At 44.9% G+C, this 17,789-nt stretch overlaps 1 protein-coding gene across 1 annotated transcript; it reads right to left on the bottom strand.

The window, feature by feature from the left end:
* Positions 1-442: 442 nt before the first annotated feature.
* On the bottom strand, positions 443-17,352 carry LOC126334530 (uncharacterized). Its single transcript, XM_049996887.1, has 2 exons — positions 16,536-17,352; positions 443-639 (listed from the first exon to the last, which is right to left on the bottom strand). Exons 1-2 carry the CDS (start codon positions 17,350-17,352, stop codon positions 443-445), a joined length of 1,014 nt encoding a protein of 337 aa, XP_049852844.1.
* Between the last annotated feature and the right edge of the window lie 437 nt (positions 17,353-17,789).

Raw genomic sequence — 17,789 nt, 5'->3', positions numbered from 1 at the left:
GGCAAAGTGGCTCCAGCAGGTTGGTCTCTAATTTTACCGTGCGGGCATACAGGCGCTGGTTCCAAGATGGCGCACGAGAGTTGAGAGGGATGGATATTATGTGGAGAAATGAATATGATGTTGCTAAAGGATGTATCTACACATTGAAAATCTTTCAAATATGAAGAATAAAAGATGGATTTAAAAAAATAGTTTTTTTTTTTAGTGATCCTCTCATGTAACTACCCGGTATAACTGATATGTCAAAGATTTTATCGTACTAATGTGGAATTGTAAAAAAATCTTAACTAAAGTTTTTATTTTTGCAATTTTAATTGTCTTTTGTCAGTCTATATGTTGCTGTGTTTGTAGTGAGTTGTTGCCAGTACGCTGGCCAAGTAAACAGAGAAAGGTTCTCGACTGTAAGGCCTTCGCTGGTCTCTTGAGTTCCACCGGCTGCCGCCTAGTGGTGGCAGCCCTGCACGGCCTCCGAGGCGAGGAACTGCACCAGGATGATGGTGTACGTGACGACGGTGCCGGCCAGCGCGGTCAGCAGGCGGCCGTCCAGGGAGAAGAGCGGGCCGCCGCTGAAGGCCACCGGCTGCCGCCTCGACAGCCGCGCCAGGTTGCGCAGCTCGCGCACGCGCTCCTCGTTGCCGTCTGCAGGTCGACAATAGATAGAGGTAATCACACGGTGGAGATTGTTGAACTACATGGAAAGGAAAACGTAAATTACACCGATGAGCGAAAAAAACTGACATGGGCATGCTTATTCAAATACAGAGATATGTAAACAGCCAGAAGACGGCGCTGCGGTCAGCAACGCCTATTCAGGGTGTTACAAAAAGGTATGGCCACACTTTCAGGAAACATTCCTCACACACAAATAAAGAAAATATCTGATGTGGACATGAGTCTGGAAACGCTTAATTTCCATGTTAGAGCTCGTTTTAGTTTCGTCAGTATGTAGTGTACTTCCTCGATTCACCGCCAGTTGGCTCAACTGAAGGAAAGGTAATGTTGACTTCGGTGCTTGTGTTGACATGCGACTCATTGCCCTACAGTACGTTTGGGCAGGCATTGTTGGTGATGTCTTCATTGGGATCCATGTTCTTCCACCTACGCTCAATGGAGCACGTTATGATGATTTCTTACGGGTACTCTACCTGTGCTGCTAGAACATGTGCCTTTACAAGTACGACACAACACGTGGTTCATGCACGATGAAGCTTCTGCACATTTCAGTCGAAGTGTTCGTACGCTTCTCAACAACAGATTCGGTGACCGATGGATTGGTAGAGGTAGACCAATTCCATGGCCTCCACGCTCTCCTGACCTCAACCCCCTTGACTTTCATTTATGGGGGCATTTGAAAGCTCTTGTCTACGCAACCCCGGTACCAAATGTAGAGACTCTTCGTGCTCGTATTGTCGACGGCCGTGATACAACACGCCATTCTCCAGGGCTGCATCAGCGCATCAGGGATTCCAAGCGACGGAGGGTGGATGCATGTATCCTCGGTAACGGAGGACATTTGGAACATTTCCTGTAACAAAGTGTTTGAAGTCACGCTGGTACGTTCTGTTGCTGTGTTTCCATTCCTTGATTAATGTGATTTGAAGAGAAGTAATAAAATGAGCTTTAACATGGAAAGTAAGCGTTTCAGGACACATGTCCCCATAGCATATTTTCTTTCTTTGTGTGTGAGGAATGTTTCTTCAAAGTTTCGTCGTACCTTTTTGTAACACTCTGTATAAGACAATTGTCTGGCACTGTTGTTACATCGGTTACTGCTGATACATTGGCAGACTCTCAAGATTATAGTGAATTAGAAAGTGATGTTACAGTCGACGCACGAGCGATGGAACACAGCATCTCCGGGGCAGCGTGTACCGTGAATATCACGAATCCGGTGAAACTTCAAATCTCCGACATGGATGCGGGCGAAAAAAGGTCCTGGAAGAATGGCACCAACGACGACTGAAAGGAATCGTTCAACGTGACAGAAATGCAACCCTTCCGCAAATTGCTAGAGATTTCAGTGCTGGGACATCAACAAGTGTCAGCGTGCGAACCATTCAATGAAACATCATCGATATGGGCTTTCAGAGCCTAACACTCACTCTTGCACCCTTGCTGACTGCAAGACACGAAGCTTTACGCCTCTCCTGGGTCCGTCAACACCGACATTGGAATGTTGATGTCTGCAAACATGTTGCCGGGTCGGACGAGTCTAGTTTCAAATTGTATCGAGGGAATAGACATGCACAAGTATGGAAACAACCTCGTCAATCCATGGACTCTGGCCGGCCGGAGTAGCCGAGCGGTTCTATGCGCTATAGTCTGGAACCGCGCGACCGCTTCGGTGGCAGGTTCGCATCTTGCCCCGGGCATGGATGTGTCTGATGTCCCTAGGTTAGTTAGGTTTAAGCAGTTCTAAGTTCTAGGGGACTGATGACCTGAGAAGTTAAGTCCCATAGTGCACAGAGCCATTCGAACCATTTTTGAACCATGGACCCTGCATGTCAGCAGGTGGAGACTTCGTAATGGTGTGGGAGTATGACAAGGGAAGCCTGGTACATCTAGATACGACTGTGACAGGTGACATATGCGTAACCATCCTGCCTGCTCACCTGCATCCATTCATGTCCACCGTGCATTCCGGCGGACTTGCGCAATTCCAGCAGGACAAAGCGACACCCCACAAGTTTACAATTCCTACTGAGAGGCTCAAGGGCACTCTTTTGAGTTTAAACAGTTCCGCTGGCCACCAAACTCACCAGACATGAACATTATTGACCATATCTGGGATGCCTTGCAATGTGCTGTTCTTAAGAGATCTCCAGCTCCTCGTACTCTTACGGATTTATGGACAACCCTGCAGAATTCATAGTGTCAATTCCCTCCAGTGCTACTTCAGACATTAGCCGGGTCCTTGCCACCTCGTGTTGCGGCACTTCTGCGTGCTCGTGGGGGCCCTACACGATTCTAAGCATGTGTACCAATTTCTTCGGCACTTCAGTGAAATTCTCATCATGTCCCACGGTCAACCGTGCAGTTTGGATGTCCTACCGAAAGCCGTTCAAGCAGGAAATTGAAAAGTGTTTTTGAAAAACTTTTTTTACTTTGGTAGCTAATCTTAACAGATTTTTATGAGCTGAATCCAAATCTAGCCTTAGTTTGTTTGTATTACCCATAATTTTCGAGCAATATGCTTTTTATTAAATAGTATAACAATCCTATGCTATAAGGTAAACGGAGAAATTTATGAAACGCTTTGGTACAACATACCGGCCGCGGTGGTCTCGCGGTTCTAGTCGCGCGGTCCAGAACCGTGCGACTGCTACGGTCGCAGGTTCGAATCCTGCCTCGGGCATGGATGTGTGTGATGTCCTTAGATTAGTTAGGTTTAAGTAGTTCTAAGTTCTTTTTGTTACAACATAAGCATGTTTCGTATTTACAAAAAAATGGCTCTGAGCACTATGGGACTCAACTGCTGTGGTCATTAGTCCCCTAGAACTTAGAACTACTTAAACCTAACTAACCTAAAGACGTCACACACATCCATGCCCGAGGCAGGGTTCGAACCTGCGAACGTACCAGTCGCACGGTTCCGGACTGCGCGCCTAGAACCGCGAGACCACCGCGGCCGGCTCGTATTTACAGTACGCTACTTAAAACAATGATACGTGTTAATAGAGGTTTCACTTGTCAGCTGGAATTGGTTTGTATTTTCTACCTATTTTTTCTTTGAAGTTTCTTGTGATGAGTCGCGTTTTTCCATCACTTTAATGTCCTGGTGAAGATACTCTCCTTGCTCCACACTAGTATCTCCCATATTGTTCGGGAAGTAATCAAGGTTATGTTCAAAAAGTGAACTTTCAGGCTCGTTAAACATCCTACAGTTTTTAACTTCTGTGACACTATAGCTATAATAGAAACAAATTCCGGGTCTTTTTCACATCCTAAGAACATTGTAACGACTTGCTTGAATGATACCCATCCTTCATTCTCACTTAATGTCATTGTGGATTCAAAGTTAACATCAAATATCAGTTTTCTAATGTCAGGTCCAACAAATACGCCTTCTCTTATTTTAGCTTCTGAAAGGTGTGCAAACTTTTGGCAGAGATACTTAAAACATGGTCCTTTACAAACTGCTCATTAGGCCTAACTGTATATGTATAGGTGGTAGGAGTACGTTTTTTTGATCTACAAGGTTTTTTCGTTGAATGTTCTTCTCGCCAAGTTTTAAAGACTCACTCACAGGACAGTTCTTTCTGCAACAGTGTTGATCTGTTGCCCTACTGTTCCTCTTACACAAGAAACATGGAAATTTGGTAAAGCCACCTTGCTGACCAAGTTACTTTTAGATCGCCACATATCATCCAACCATGAGCAGAATAGCCTATTTTATTTAGCACTATTTCTAGCTTTATTTCACATGTACAGAATGTTCAACAGGTATAGATGCATACATGTTACCATTGTTTAATAAAACAGCCTTTAAACTAGTTTTGGATGAATCAATAAACAACCTCCAGTCTTCCTTTTTGTATTCAATACCAAAATCATTCATCAGAGTGGGAATGTTGAAGCAATACACTAAATCCCCTTCTTGTTTAAAAAGCTTCGAAAATTCTGCTCTCTCTCTCTCTTTCTATACATGTATAAGCTGGTTCCAACTGTCAATAAGTTCTTTTCTTTTAATTTAGAGCCAAGTAATTGAGCTTTTTCTTTCGTTAAGCCCAGATCCCTAACGAAATCGTGAAGCTCGCTCTGAGTAAACAATTTGGGCTGTAGACGTTCTGTACTGCAATGGAATTCATCATCATCATCTGGTTCATCTAAGTCAGATTGTACATCAGAAAATACTTCTGTTGAACCAGAATTTAAATCATCTGGTGGTTCACGAACTGGCAAAGCTTGCCCTACTGGTCGGATGGCAGACGGAAGATTAGGGTAGCTTACTACCTTCTTGTTTTTCGAATTATGACCAATAATACCAACACTGCAAAAGTAGCAATCATCAGAATGATTTCTTTGCTCCATCCATATCGCAGGAACAGCAAATCTAAAAGCTTTTTTCTCCTTTTTCGATCAATTTCTCAGATCTTCAACACATTCAAAACATACCTTATGCAGAGCCCAAGATTTATCTTGATCACCACGTTTAGATCCAAAGCATGACAGATAAACCTTTTTCACAAAGTCTGTAGTGTTTCTTTAATGTTTTTTTTAAGTACACTTTCACCACAAATATAGCAAAAACTGTCAGCAGAGTTTTTACACGCACGTTTAGACGTTTTACTGAGCACAAGTACAGGAAATGGAAAAGTGAGGTTAGGTTTACAGTAAACAAAACACCATCTGTTAACACAATAACAGAATCTACCTTTTTTTGTCATCAAATGTTTTTCGGCAGTGCTACCAACGTCATCTACATTCATTACACCTCCTTTTTAAATTATTTTAACTATATAAAAGCTGTTAAATTCTTTAAATATCGATTAATTTAATAAATTTAACTGCAAAATGTTAAGAAATCGTGGGTGATACAGTTTTTTAATTTTGATTTCCCACCCTAAAAACATAAGAATAAGGTATTTTCAGCAAAAAGGTTTTTCCATCGTTGACCTCTGATAATTTTCACCATGTAAAAGATACTGCATTCGCTCCATCTACACTAGTGATTCCCATAGTTTTATCTGAAAATCTAACAATCGGTTCGGTTAAATAGTCTGAAGGCATCTACTATTGGTTTTCAAGCCAATGTACTAGCCACTGTAACATGGTGCTTGTATCCTCCATTATACTTCACAGCTACAAAGCCTTACCCGACCTATCCGCCCCCTCCCCCATTACGCCAATTTAGACTGGATTTACACCCCACAAAACTGCTGTCAGGCACCCACCCCCTAAAAAAGAAGACACGAACACCATACACTATGCCTAGCTTTCCTTATCTGTCCACCCTCTTCCTCTCGAATGCCGTATGAGTTTATTAATTCGCTCTCTCTTCTCTCCCACACTGAACACTTTTCTATTTCCTAGCCTTACCACAAACTTGACACCAAACAGTGAATCACTGTATCACTCATCACCGTCCCATATTCTCTGGGTCGCTTGTACCAAACGCTCGCTTCTCAAGCTTACATCTACACCCTCTCTGTATCTTGTCCCAACGGTTCTCTAAGCAACTGCAGAAAAGCGCAGGTGACTCCTGTATATAAGAATAGTAAAAGAATGGACATGCAAAATTACATACTAATGTTTTTAACATCAGTTTGGTGCAGAATACTACTTGAATATATTCTTAGTTATATTTTAATAAATGTTCCAGAGAGGGAAAAGCTTCTCTCCACAAATCAGCACCGTTTTAGAATGGATCGCTCATGTGGAACTCTGACTGCCCTTTTCTCTCATGAGGCCCTGCAAAACATGGATGAAGGGCAACAGGTCGAATCTATATTCCTGGATTTCCGTAAAACGTTTGACTCGGAGCCACACTGCAGACTCTTAACGAAGGTACAAGCGTATGGAAAAGGTTCCCAGGTATGTGAGTGGCTCGGAGACATCTTAAGTATCAGGATCCAACCTGTTGTCCTCGATGAAGAGTGTTTATCTGAGACAAGGGTATCGTCAGGAATGCCCCAGTGAAGCGTGACAGGACTCCTGTTATTTCCTAAACACATAAACGATACAGTGCACAGGTTAGGCGGCAGTCTCAGGCTGTTTGCTGAGTCTGCTGTGGTTCGTGGGAAAGCGTCGCCGTTGAGTCACTGCCAGAGGATGCAAGATGACATAGAGAAAATATCTTCTTGGTGTGATGAACGGCAGCTCTTAATGTTATTAATGCGGATAAGCAGAAAAAACAATCCAAAATTGTCGAATACAGTATTAATAGTGTGGTCCTTGACATAGTTACGTTGATTAAACAGCTAGGCATAACGTTACAAAGCAACATGAAGGGTTATAGTAGGGAAGGTGAACGGTCGATTTCAGGTTTATTGGAAGAATTACAGGAACGTTTGATTCATATATAGGTCACTAGTACAGCCTATTGTTGAGTACTGTTCGGGTGTTTGGGATTCGCAGCAGGTTGGATTAAGCCGGACATCGAAGCAGTTCAGAGGCAGGCTGCTAGATTTGTTACCAGTGGGTTCGAACAACACGCAAGTATTACGGAAACTGTTCGAGAAGTCAAATGGGAATCTTTGGAGCGAAGGCGACATTATTTTGGAGGAGCTCTGCTGGGAAAATTTAGAGAACCAGAATTTGAAGATGACTGCTGAACGATTCGTCTCCCGCCAAAGTACGTTTCGCGTAAAGACCGTGAACTTAAGGTTACAGAGATGAGGGCTCATACGCAGGCATACAGACAGTCGTTTTCCCCTCGCTCTGTTTTCGAGTGGAAAAGAGAAGGATATGAGCAGTAGTGGTACAGGGTACCCTCCGCCATACACCATGCGATATATTGCGGAACATGTGTGTAGATGCAGATGTAGATGTCACCATATCTGATCACGAAATCCATTCAGAGTTCTACGTACCGCTCTAGCTCCAACATAATATAAATTTTCCTCTCAATTCTTCCCTTTCTTCTTCTTTCTTTTCCATCAGCTGGCTTCCCGCTCTCCCACAAAATATTCTGCCACCAGTTTTCTTGTGCCTTTCTCAAATCAACTTTTCTTTCTTTCTTTTGCTTGTGCCCGTTTTCCCGCGGAGACGCAGGGTCGGAATGGTTAATCGGATATGGCAATGTTAGTTTAAGGGTGGCCGCATGCCCTTTCTGCCGCCACCCCCCATACCCCCCGGGAAGGAATTAGTGTAGCCAACTGTCTGCGACTAGTGTAGTCCATGGAATAGCGCGAAAGTGTTCAGATGTCTGAGAGCAGTGTATCCGGGGCGGAACGTGGGGACCAGCCCGGTATTCACCTAGGGAGATTTGGAAAACCGCCTGAAACCCACATTCGGCTGGCCCTCACACTGGCCCTCGTCGTTAATCCACGGGCCGATTCGATCTGGGGCCGACGCGCTTACTCGAGTCCAAGAAGCAGCGAGTTAGCACTGTCGTCTAACCTGGCGGGTTCCTTTCTCAAATCAACTAATACCCTTTTTTTCATCGATCCCTAATGCCTAGCAAACCCCTGTCCCGTTTCAAGTCGTGTACCAGCACTATTAATGTCGAACACCAATGGAAGCTTTATTTGTGTAAAGGAAAAGATAAGGATCCGCTTTTTGGCTTTAGACCAGCTATCGGGGACCGACCGACCGCCTTGTCGTCCTCTGCCAGTAATGTCACTGGATACGCTATGGAAGGGCACGTGGTCTTCACTCCGCTCTCCCGGTCTTTGTCAGGTTTCTCGACCTTGTAACAGCTACTTCTCAAGTAGCTCATCAATTGGGATCACGAGGCCGTGTGCACACTGTGTCACTTCTCCCACGAGGAAAAATCTCTGGCATTACTGGGGATCGATCCCGGGTCCCCCGCATGGCAACCAGCCATACTGACCACTCAGCCACAGAAGCGGACTCCCGTTAGGTGCCCATGAAAAAAATCTACTTTTATCTCTCAACAGAATAGTAGAAGACATCTCAAAATTTTTAATAGTAAGTCACACGTATTTTAGCACATTTATCTTTAAACTTCCTGTTGACTGTCACTCGAAAATGCAACCTTGCCTTTTGCAGGCTTCTCAGAGTCTGCCGCACATATCACCTGTGCCAGAAAGTTTCAAAGCAATGCACACTCCACTGCTAAGTGGAAATCCCATTCCGGCACTTATTTATATTTAAAATCTTGCTGGCTGAAAAGCAAGTGTTACCGCTAACAAACCCCCTCCCCCTGACTTATGTGCTGCGAAGACGGTGAAATAACAATTCAAGAACAAAATGATGATGCCAGCGTTTTTGTTATAAAATACCTTCTCCTAAAAATTGCTGTCTGCTGAACGTAGAGATAGATGTCTGAGGGCGCCTGATCTGCAGAAAATGCGAGATGTGCTTCGTCATCTTAACCAAGTTTCTTCACAACTTTTGCTTTGCGTTAGTGGCGTGCGTGTGCGCTTTTCCGTATTGCACCAGCTCCAAGACATGTCCTCAGGTTCCTTTATCTTCAGTGACAAGCATCAGTCTTGGTAGCTGTAGAAGTATTACTCCCTTTAGATAGCCAGTTACTTGTTTCTCTGGGCGCAGACATTCCTTTTATTCTTGATTTAGATGTCTCTCTCTCTGTCTCTCTCTCTCTCTTCTTTTCACAGAAGTAATGTATATAGTTGGCTAGCCGACAGCTAAAATCTCAAATAATTTTTCACTCATTATAAATATGTAAGTATAATCATTTTTCACTTGCACGAGTAGTGAATGGTCGCAGTTCGTTAATTACCGAGATACAGCTAGCAACATTTTTGTGATGGAACTCTGGTACCTTTTACGCCTATATGTGCTGATCTACAAGAGAGAAATTATTCAATGTAATAGAATGACTGGGGACTTCTATGCTGTTGATAAGGCCGTTAGAGCGGCGAGCTTCAGGGAACTTCATTCCACTCTGCGAAGAGCGTGACTTCAATGCCACACATCGATTGCGTCGGTGGCACCAGTTTCCGAACAGACTGAAGAAAAGGATCACTACGCACCTGACTGCCATATGACTCATAAATGAACGCTGGTAATCGAATTCAAGTTATAAAATGCCCTCGTTGTTCTAACTAGAAAAAAAAAAAATACACGAAAGACCCAGAAAGGGAGAAAGAAACCAAATAAAACTTCACAGTTAGAGAGGGTACGTAGTGCTAATTCTCTGATTACAGAATTCTGTAAAATTTACAATGAACTTGGCAGTGTGAGCACAGTTCGACTTTACAACTGCTATGGTCTGGATACACGCATTGTTTCATTGGGGAGGGGTGTCATAAAATCGGTGTATCCTCTCCTGAGGCAAGCTGGGACACGGCTATTGTCTGTCGTAACCGGTCCTCGTCATCTTGGGACGGAGTTGACTACTGCACGCATGTTCTGTCGGGGGCAGATCTTGGGATCTTGTTGGCCACCGGGTATCTCAACATCACGCACATATTTCATGGAGAGACGTGCCATTCGTGGACGAGCATTGTTGTCTTGAAAACTTGCATCATAATACTGTCACGTAAGAGCTAATACATCGCTACCAGCTGTAACCTGAAGTGACACTCGATGGCTGCCCGTACCTTGATGCAAGGAGTAACAGCACTATCTTCTCTAAAAGATTTCACAAATTCGATCTCTCCTCTGATCACTGCCATGCTCACCGACGATGGACATACGGGGTCGTGCAGAAGTGCGATTCCTCGCTGAACACAATGCGACGTTAGGCAACAGCAGTCCGTGCTTCACGGTCGTGGAACCACTCGAAACGCACCTGTTTTCGTTGTGGTACAAACGACAGCCAACGCAATGGACAGTAATTCCCTATTCCGACTGCTGCCAGTCTCCGACCACTGATGCTGAATGACACAGAATGTTGCACGAAAGCTGTAACTTGTTCTGGGAGGGCTGGTGTGACGGTACGTCACATAAATATTGACATTTTTATCGGTCGTAAACCGTAATTAAGTATTTTATGAATATAATTAGTGTAAAAGATATAGTTAATGTTCTTGAAACAACTGCTATACGGCGATAGCATCTTTATTTAATGTCTATGAAAATAAAAAAGGATCGAAAGAGACGCGATTGTACGGCCGAGGAGGAAGGACGTATTTTGTGGCACGCACACTGTTTTTTTTTCGCTATACGGAAGGCAGACATGGAGCGGCTACACATGTTTTATGTAAGTTATTCGTACTTCTGCTTAAATAAACTTGTTATTATTATTATAAAATGAATTTCTTTGTAATAGTTGTCACCTCAAACGCTCGCAGTGTCTAACTATTTTTAATAAGCATTTTTTCAGTAATTTGCGCTGCGAGAGCTCATCTTCCTCCGAAGTATTAATTTATTTTGCAGTGTTAACAGTAACTGTAAATGCGAGAGATTTCGTTAAAAGAACCTTTTCAAATTACAACAGATAATTAAATTACGTTAAAGTTCATGTTTTTAAACTATACAGATTCCATGAGTTCAGTAAGTTTTATCTTGGCCGCTCCACGGCAACAATCGGTATTCTCTCAAGCCTTGCTTTGCAGTCAATAAATAGAAATTAACAAGATTACGTTCAATTCAGTTAGCGGCAACTATATTTTAGTCATCAAGTTCAAAATCTAAAATTGGTGCAAGAATAACTAAGGCCCTTCAAGAACCCGTTTCATATTTACTTATGCACGTAAGTATAAGTGATAAGAGAAGACAATATCCCTGAGGGAAAGAATTTTGCCGAGAAGATAGGCTTCATTTGCTACGACCTAGCAAGGCGCCATTATCAAACAACAACAAAAAAAAAAAAATGGCACTGAGCACTATGGGACTCAACTGCTATGGTCATTAGTCCCCTACAACTTAGAACTACTTAAACCTAACTAACCTAAGGACATCACACACATCCATGCCCGAGGCAGGATTCGAACCTGCGACCATAGCAGTCGCACGGTTCCGGACTGCGCGCCTAGAACCGCGAGACCACCGCGGAGGGCGCGCCATTATCAGATACTATTGATATTGTGAACCAGTATTAATGGTATGGATTAATGGTATTCCACCAGCTACATCCGTTGTTTCTAAATTCTAATTTCCTGGTCCTGTTCCAGACCTCACGCCAGCCTGCGGGAGCTAAATCGCGTGCCTTTCGGCCTCCTCTAGTAACACGGTGTTGGCTCTCCTGCCAACCACAACAGAATCTGTCTTAAGAAATCTCATCTATCCTCGCTACAGGATGTAGAAACTAAATGGGCTGAATCTTTAGACCACTCCTTATAGAGAAAATGTGACTTTTTACACTGGCGGAGCGTCTCACAATGGGCCAATAATCGCCGATAGCGACTGACTGTCGAAATATCCGCTGCAGAAGTTTAGGATAGCTGTCGCTTAGGCAGGTGTAGGTCGCTGTGGTTTCTATACTCTTTACAACGTGGTTGGATGACATCTCTGGAAATACCACTCTCATTTTTTTATTCTCTGTTTATGTAAGGTGTGTATGATTTTTGGCAAATATTCCATAATAATTCCTGAAAAAGTAATGATATTACGAACTACTAGTTGGACGCATGGAATGAAGATTTGACGTCGTGGTCATTGGGAAACGGGAAACATTAAAGAGAGAACCCTCTAGGCACTCACCTAAATAGGTCAGTATTAATTCCGAAATACGTACGCCATAGCAACAGTATATTAATGTCCGTAGCTAATTTCAACATAAAAATGTCCGGTTTTATATCGCGCTGGAGTAAAGAGATCGATGGAAACTGGAACGGGTTGCTCTATTTGACAGCCCGGAAATCTAATTCAAACATAATTAGTATTTCTATGACCAGATACAGTGTGGGAAAACTTGTACCAAATTAGTATTTCTAGGAAAAGTTACAGAGTGTATGAAAACCTAGGTCATAAGATAAAAAAAAAAAATAGTTGTGCAACAGATTGTCATGTTGCTGGAGGTCCTACGTATTGGCTGTACAGGCTGCAGATTCGGAAAGATATGTTACTCTTTGTATTTCTTTGATGCAATCACATCGGTATATAACGCGGTAACGTGTTTTGAGTTTTCTGTAGTCATCTCCTGACCGCCAATAGTTAGAAAAATGAGACAAACAGTGATTATAGAATGTATGAAATACACTGGTGTCCAAAATTAAAGCAAAAACGGCTATGTCTCCGTCCTGGGTCTATTTCACGATATAGTCATACCAACTGTCAACCAGATGTCCGGACGATCGTGTTTTGCACGGAAGATGCCATTCTGGTCAACGGACACCATGCCAACGATGACGAAACGATGTAGTGTTTGCCGGGTTGCGCCACAATCACCGTGTGCACATCACAGATAGTGCAGTGTCGCACTGAGAAGATTCCTAACAGACTCTCTGCGGTGGAGAGTCATAGAAACAAAGGAATCAGGACACTTGCAAACTGATTTGGCCCGCTGGATTAATGTGAATTGTTGTGCTGTTTCTCGGATGTGGCGACAGTTTATAGAAACCTATACTGTATCCCGAAGACCACGTGTGACTTCAGAATAGAGGACCTATATTTGACTGTTAGGGTACAAAGATAACGTCTTAGTACTGTACAGCGACTGGAATGTGAGCTCGAAGCATCCACTGGGTGTGTTGCATCGAGACAGACGGGTTTGACAGAGTGGCGTTTACCGTTGGAGGCATGCTGCATGTCTACCCCTGACGCGTCTTCACAGAAGTGAACGCCGTCTAGACAGTCGAAGAGTAGGCATATGTTGTTTTCCCATATGAGTCCCGATTTAGTCTGAATTCGCATCTGATGTGAACGTGGAACACGATTTCGGGACACAAACATCGTGGAAAGAGACCTACATCGAGGAGGATCCCTAAGGGTGTTGGCGGGGATTACGTTGACCACTCGAACACCTCTTCATGAAATTGTACGGCTGAATTGGAAAGGTTTAACTGCTGTCAGATATCGTGACGAGATCTTGGGCCCTCATTTGCGTTGGACCCAGACTTCGTATTGGTGGACGGTAATGCTCGACCTCATAGAGCACGGGTGGTCGATGTTTTCCTGCAAACGGAAGATACTGCACGTATGGCGGGGACTGGTCGCTCCTCTGATTTGAATCCCATAGAGGATGTCTGTGATGCGCTAGGGAGACGGCTTGCATCACGTCAGCATCGGCTAACCCCTCTCGAAGACAGCGAGCATTTCTGCAGGGAGAATGGGTGTTAAGGCCCCAACATGAGACTGATGACATCGTTTACTGCATGCCACGTCGTTGTCAGGCCTGCATTGCTGCCAGAGGTGGTCACACTCAATACTGAGCACATTAATGAGTTGTCAAAATGTGTGTGCAAATACGTTAAGTAAGAAAAAACGAAGAACATCTTCGTTTACCGTAATGCATGTAGCAGTCGCTTACGTTCTGTATTCCTTATATCGTGTCTATTTTACCGTCACCTGTTTACACTGTTTTGTGGCAACATAAACGCAACCTTTCCCAATTTCCGTTTTTTACTGTAAATTTGGACACCAGTGTTTGACACTAACTATCTACGTAGCGATGGAATACAATAAAACCATACCTAATGGAGCATACTGCAAACCGCATTCGTTGCATTGTCATGAATACTGAAGATGACAGGAGGTAGAGATCGAAATTTTGTAGGCGTAATGAATTTGTCTTTATCCACATGTCTGTCGTCGCAAAAGAATAGCTACTTCCGCAGCTAGATTCATTAGAGCATCAAGGCACTAGTTTTTACAGTTTGTAAAATTCAAAGAAAAGTTTAAAAGACTGTTTTAAATATGTGCATTTGTTAAGAAAGGGAAGCAGGCATGGTGGAACGGAGGAAGTGGTTCATAGGTCATGACGATGCCGGTTCATTAAACAAGGATAGTGTAGGAGTAATAATTAAGTATACAGAGCTGTTTCGCAGAGGAAGACTACAGTGTAGTTCCCTCTCTAGATTAGCGCACAGGTGACAAAATGGTAGGTAGCGAAATAGACGACACAGGGATAGAGAAACAATTAAAATCGCTCAAAAGAGGAAAGACCGTTGAACCTAATGGGATACCAGTTCGATTTTACACAGAGTACGCGAAGGAACTTGCCCCCCTTCTTTCAGTGGTGTGCCGTATGTCTCTAGAAGAGCGTAGGGTTCCAAAGGATTGGAAAAGGGCACAGGCCATTTCCATTTTCAAGAAGGGACGTAGAACAGATGTGCAGAACTATAGATCCATATCTCTAACGTCGATCTGTTGTAGAATTTTGGAGCACGTACTATGTTCGAGTAGAATGTCTTTTCTAGAGACTAGAAATCTACTCTGTAGGAATCAGCATGGGTTTCGAAAAAGACCATCGTGTGAAACCCAGCTCGCGCTATTCGTCCACGAGACTCAGAGGGCCATAACCTAAGGGCAGCACACAACACCCAGCCATCACGAGGCAGAGGAAATCCCTGACCCCAGGTAGATTCCATGTTTCTTGACTTCCGCAAGGCGTTCGATACAGTTCCCCACAGTCGTTTAATGAACAAAATAAGAGCATATGGACTATCAGACCAATTGTGTGATTGGATTTAAGAGTTCCTAGATAACAGAACACAGCATGTCATTCACAATGGAGAGGAGTCTTCCGAAGTAACAGTGATTTCAGTTGTGCCGCAGGGGAGTGTTGTAGGACCGTTGCTATTCACAATATACATAAATGACCTTGTGGATAACATCGGAAGTTCACTGAGGCTTTTTGCGGATGATACTGTGGTGTATCGAGAGGTTGTAACAATGAAAACTTGTACTGGAATGCAGGACGATATGCAACGAATTGACGCATGGTGGAGGGAATGGCAGTTGAATCTCAATGCAGACAAGTTTAACGTGCTGCGAATACATAGAAAGAAAGCCCGCATCTCGTGGTCGTGCGGTAGCGTTCTCGCTTCCCACGCCCGGGTTCCCCGGTTCGACTCCCGGCGGGGTCAAGGATTTTCTCTGCCTCGTGATGGCTGGGTGTTGTGTGCTGCCCTTAGGTTGGTTACGTTTAAGTAGTTCTATGTTCTAGGGGACTGATGACCATAGATGTTAGGTCTCATAGTGCTCAGAGCCATTTGAACCAATTTTTAAAGAAAACTCCTTTATCATTTAGCTACAATATAGCAGGTCAGCAACTGGAAGCAGTTAATTCCATAAATTATCTGGGAGTACGCATTAGACGTGATTTAAAATGGAATGATCATATAAATTTGATCGTCGGTAAAGCAGATACCAGACTGAGATTCATTGGAAGAATCCTAAGGCAATGCAATCCGAAAACAAAGGAAGTAGGTTACAGTACACTTATTCTCCCACTGCTTGAATATGCCCCACCAGTGTGGGATCAGTACCAGATAGGGTTGACAGATAGAGAAGATCCAACGGAGAGCAACCCGCTTCGTTACAGGATCATTTAGTAATTGCGAAAGCGTTACGGAGATGATAGATAAACTCCAATGGAAGACTCTGCAGGAGAGACGCTCAGTTGCTCGGTACGGGCTTTTGTTGAAGTTTCGAGAACGTACCTTCACCGAAGAGTCAAGCAGTATATTGCTCCCTCCTACGTATATCTCGCGAAGAGACCATAAGGATAAAATCATAGAAATTAGAGCCCACACAGAGGCACACCGACAATCTTTCTTTCCACGGACAATACGAGACTGGAATGGAAGGGAGAGCCGATAGAGGTACTCAAAGTACCCTCCGCGAGACATCGTCAGGTGGCCTGCGGAGTATGGATGTAGATGTGCAAGTGTAGCAAAAAGGAAAATACGTAATTGCATATAAATTCGTTGGTAGAAATGAAGACTAGCTGCACGCTACTGTCGGTTAACAGTCATAACGGTCGGCGAACCATTTCGTCACACCAGGAAACACGCTGGCAAATAGTAAGTTAAGAAAATTCCAGAAAGACAATCACTCACTCGCTCTGTGGAACAGAAGGATGTCCTCCGCCAGCTGCGTGGTTCTATTCGCCTGGGACACTGCTGAATCGCAGGCTGTGGCCATGCAGACGAGCCTTGCCACGGCGAACCCGATGAACGACTGGTCGACAAGTGCCTCGACTTCTAGCGCGGCTGCCGAGGAGATGGTAATGAGCAGGTAGAACGCAAGTCCAGTTATCAACAGGAAGTCCTGGACAACAATGGCGACGATGGAGACAGCGTACATGTCATTCACCGAAGAAGCCGCGTGCGTGAGCATCTTGTATATAATTTCGAAATATAGGCATTGTCGATGAAGCGTATGGTGGCCAATTACGGGCGTGTGTCGTTGTGTCACCGTCCGTTTGGTGGCACAGAACGGCCACGTTTCATTCGGTTCTTCCCAGATATTGGAACTGGCACCAAAAGTGTTTATCAGCGCTTCGTTCAGTAAGTAAAATCTTTCACGTATTAGCGCCACCAGTGTGGCAAACTGCGCCACAGTCACCGTCGCCACGATACTCGCGAGACTGAAGAGAACGTAACCGCCCTTAAACATCTTGTAGACGGCGAGCGAGACGTGGTACAGCGCCGCTAGGGAAGTGGCCAGCGCGGAGAAGAACAGAGTGCTGCGGTGGAGGCGGAGGCGGTCTACGCCGAGCAGCTGGTCGACCACCTCGAGGGTGGCGAGGGCCCGCGGGAAGGCGTCGCGACGCCCGAGCAGGGCGGCCAGCAGGCAGGCGACGCCCCCGGAGGAGCAGGCGACCGCGCCAACCAGCGCTGGGGCGAAAAAGGACTGGCACGCCGCCCCCCGCATGATGCGCCACAACCCGCAGATCGCCGCCGCCGCCTGCCAAGCCAGCAGTGCGAGAAACGCCGAGCAGTAGCCGCGGGAGGCGGCCCGGAGACAGCGCCGCCCCCGGGGGTGGCCTGGCGCCGCCCCCACCGCCAGCGACAGCACCCGCAGCGGCCACAGCGCCGCCTCCAGCGCGCCGTCCGCACGGACCGCCCCCTGCCACCTGCCGGTAAACGTCCTGTCCATGACGGCTATCAGCACTGCCGCAGTGCGTCCTGTCCATGACGGCTATCAGCACTGCTGCACTGCTGCTTGTCACGCCGCCTCCATGTCCGCGGTCAGTTCTAGATAAGATCGTCATATTTTTCTTCCACGAAATCGCTTCGGACGTCCCGTGACTTTGCTATAGTTAGCAGGCTGATAAGCGTAATTATTAAAGACCGCTCCAGTTGCTGACA

Source organism: Schistocerca gregaria, chromosome 2, assembly GCF_023897955.1.
Source record: "Schistocerca gregaria isolate iqSchGreg1 chromosome 2, iqSchGreg1.2, whole genome shotgun sequence".
Taxonomy (NCBI): domain Eukaryota; kingdom Metazoa; phylum Arthropoda; class Insecta; order Orthoptera; family Acrididae; genus Schistocerca; species Schistocerca gregaria.
This window is presented reverse-complemented; position numbering and strand designations above follow the sequence as displayed.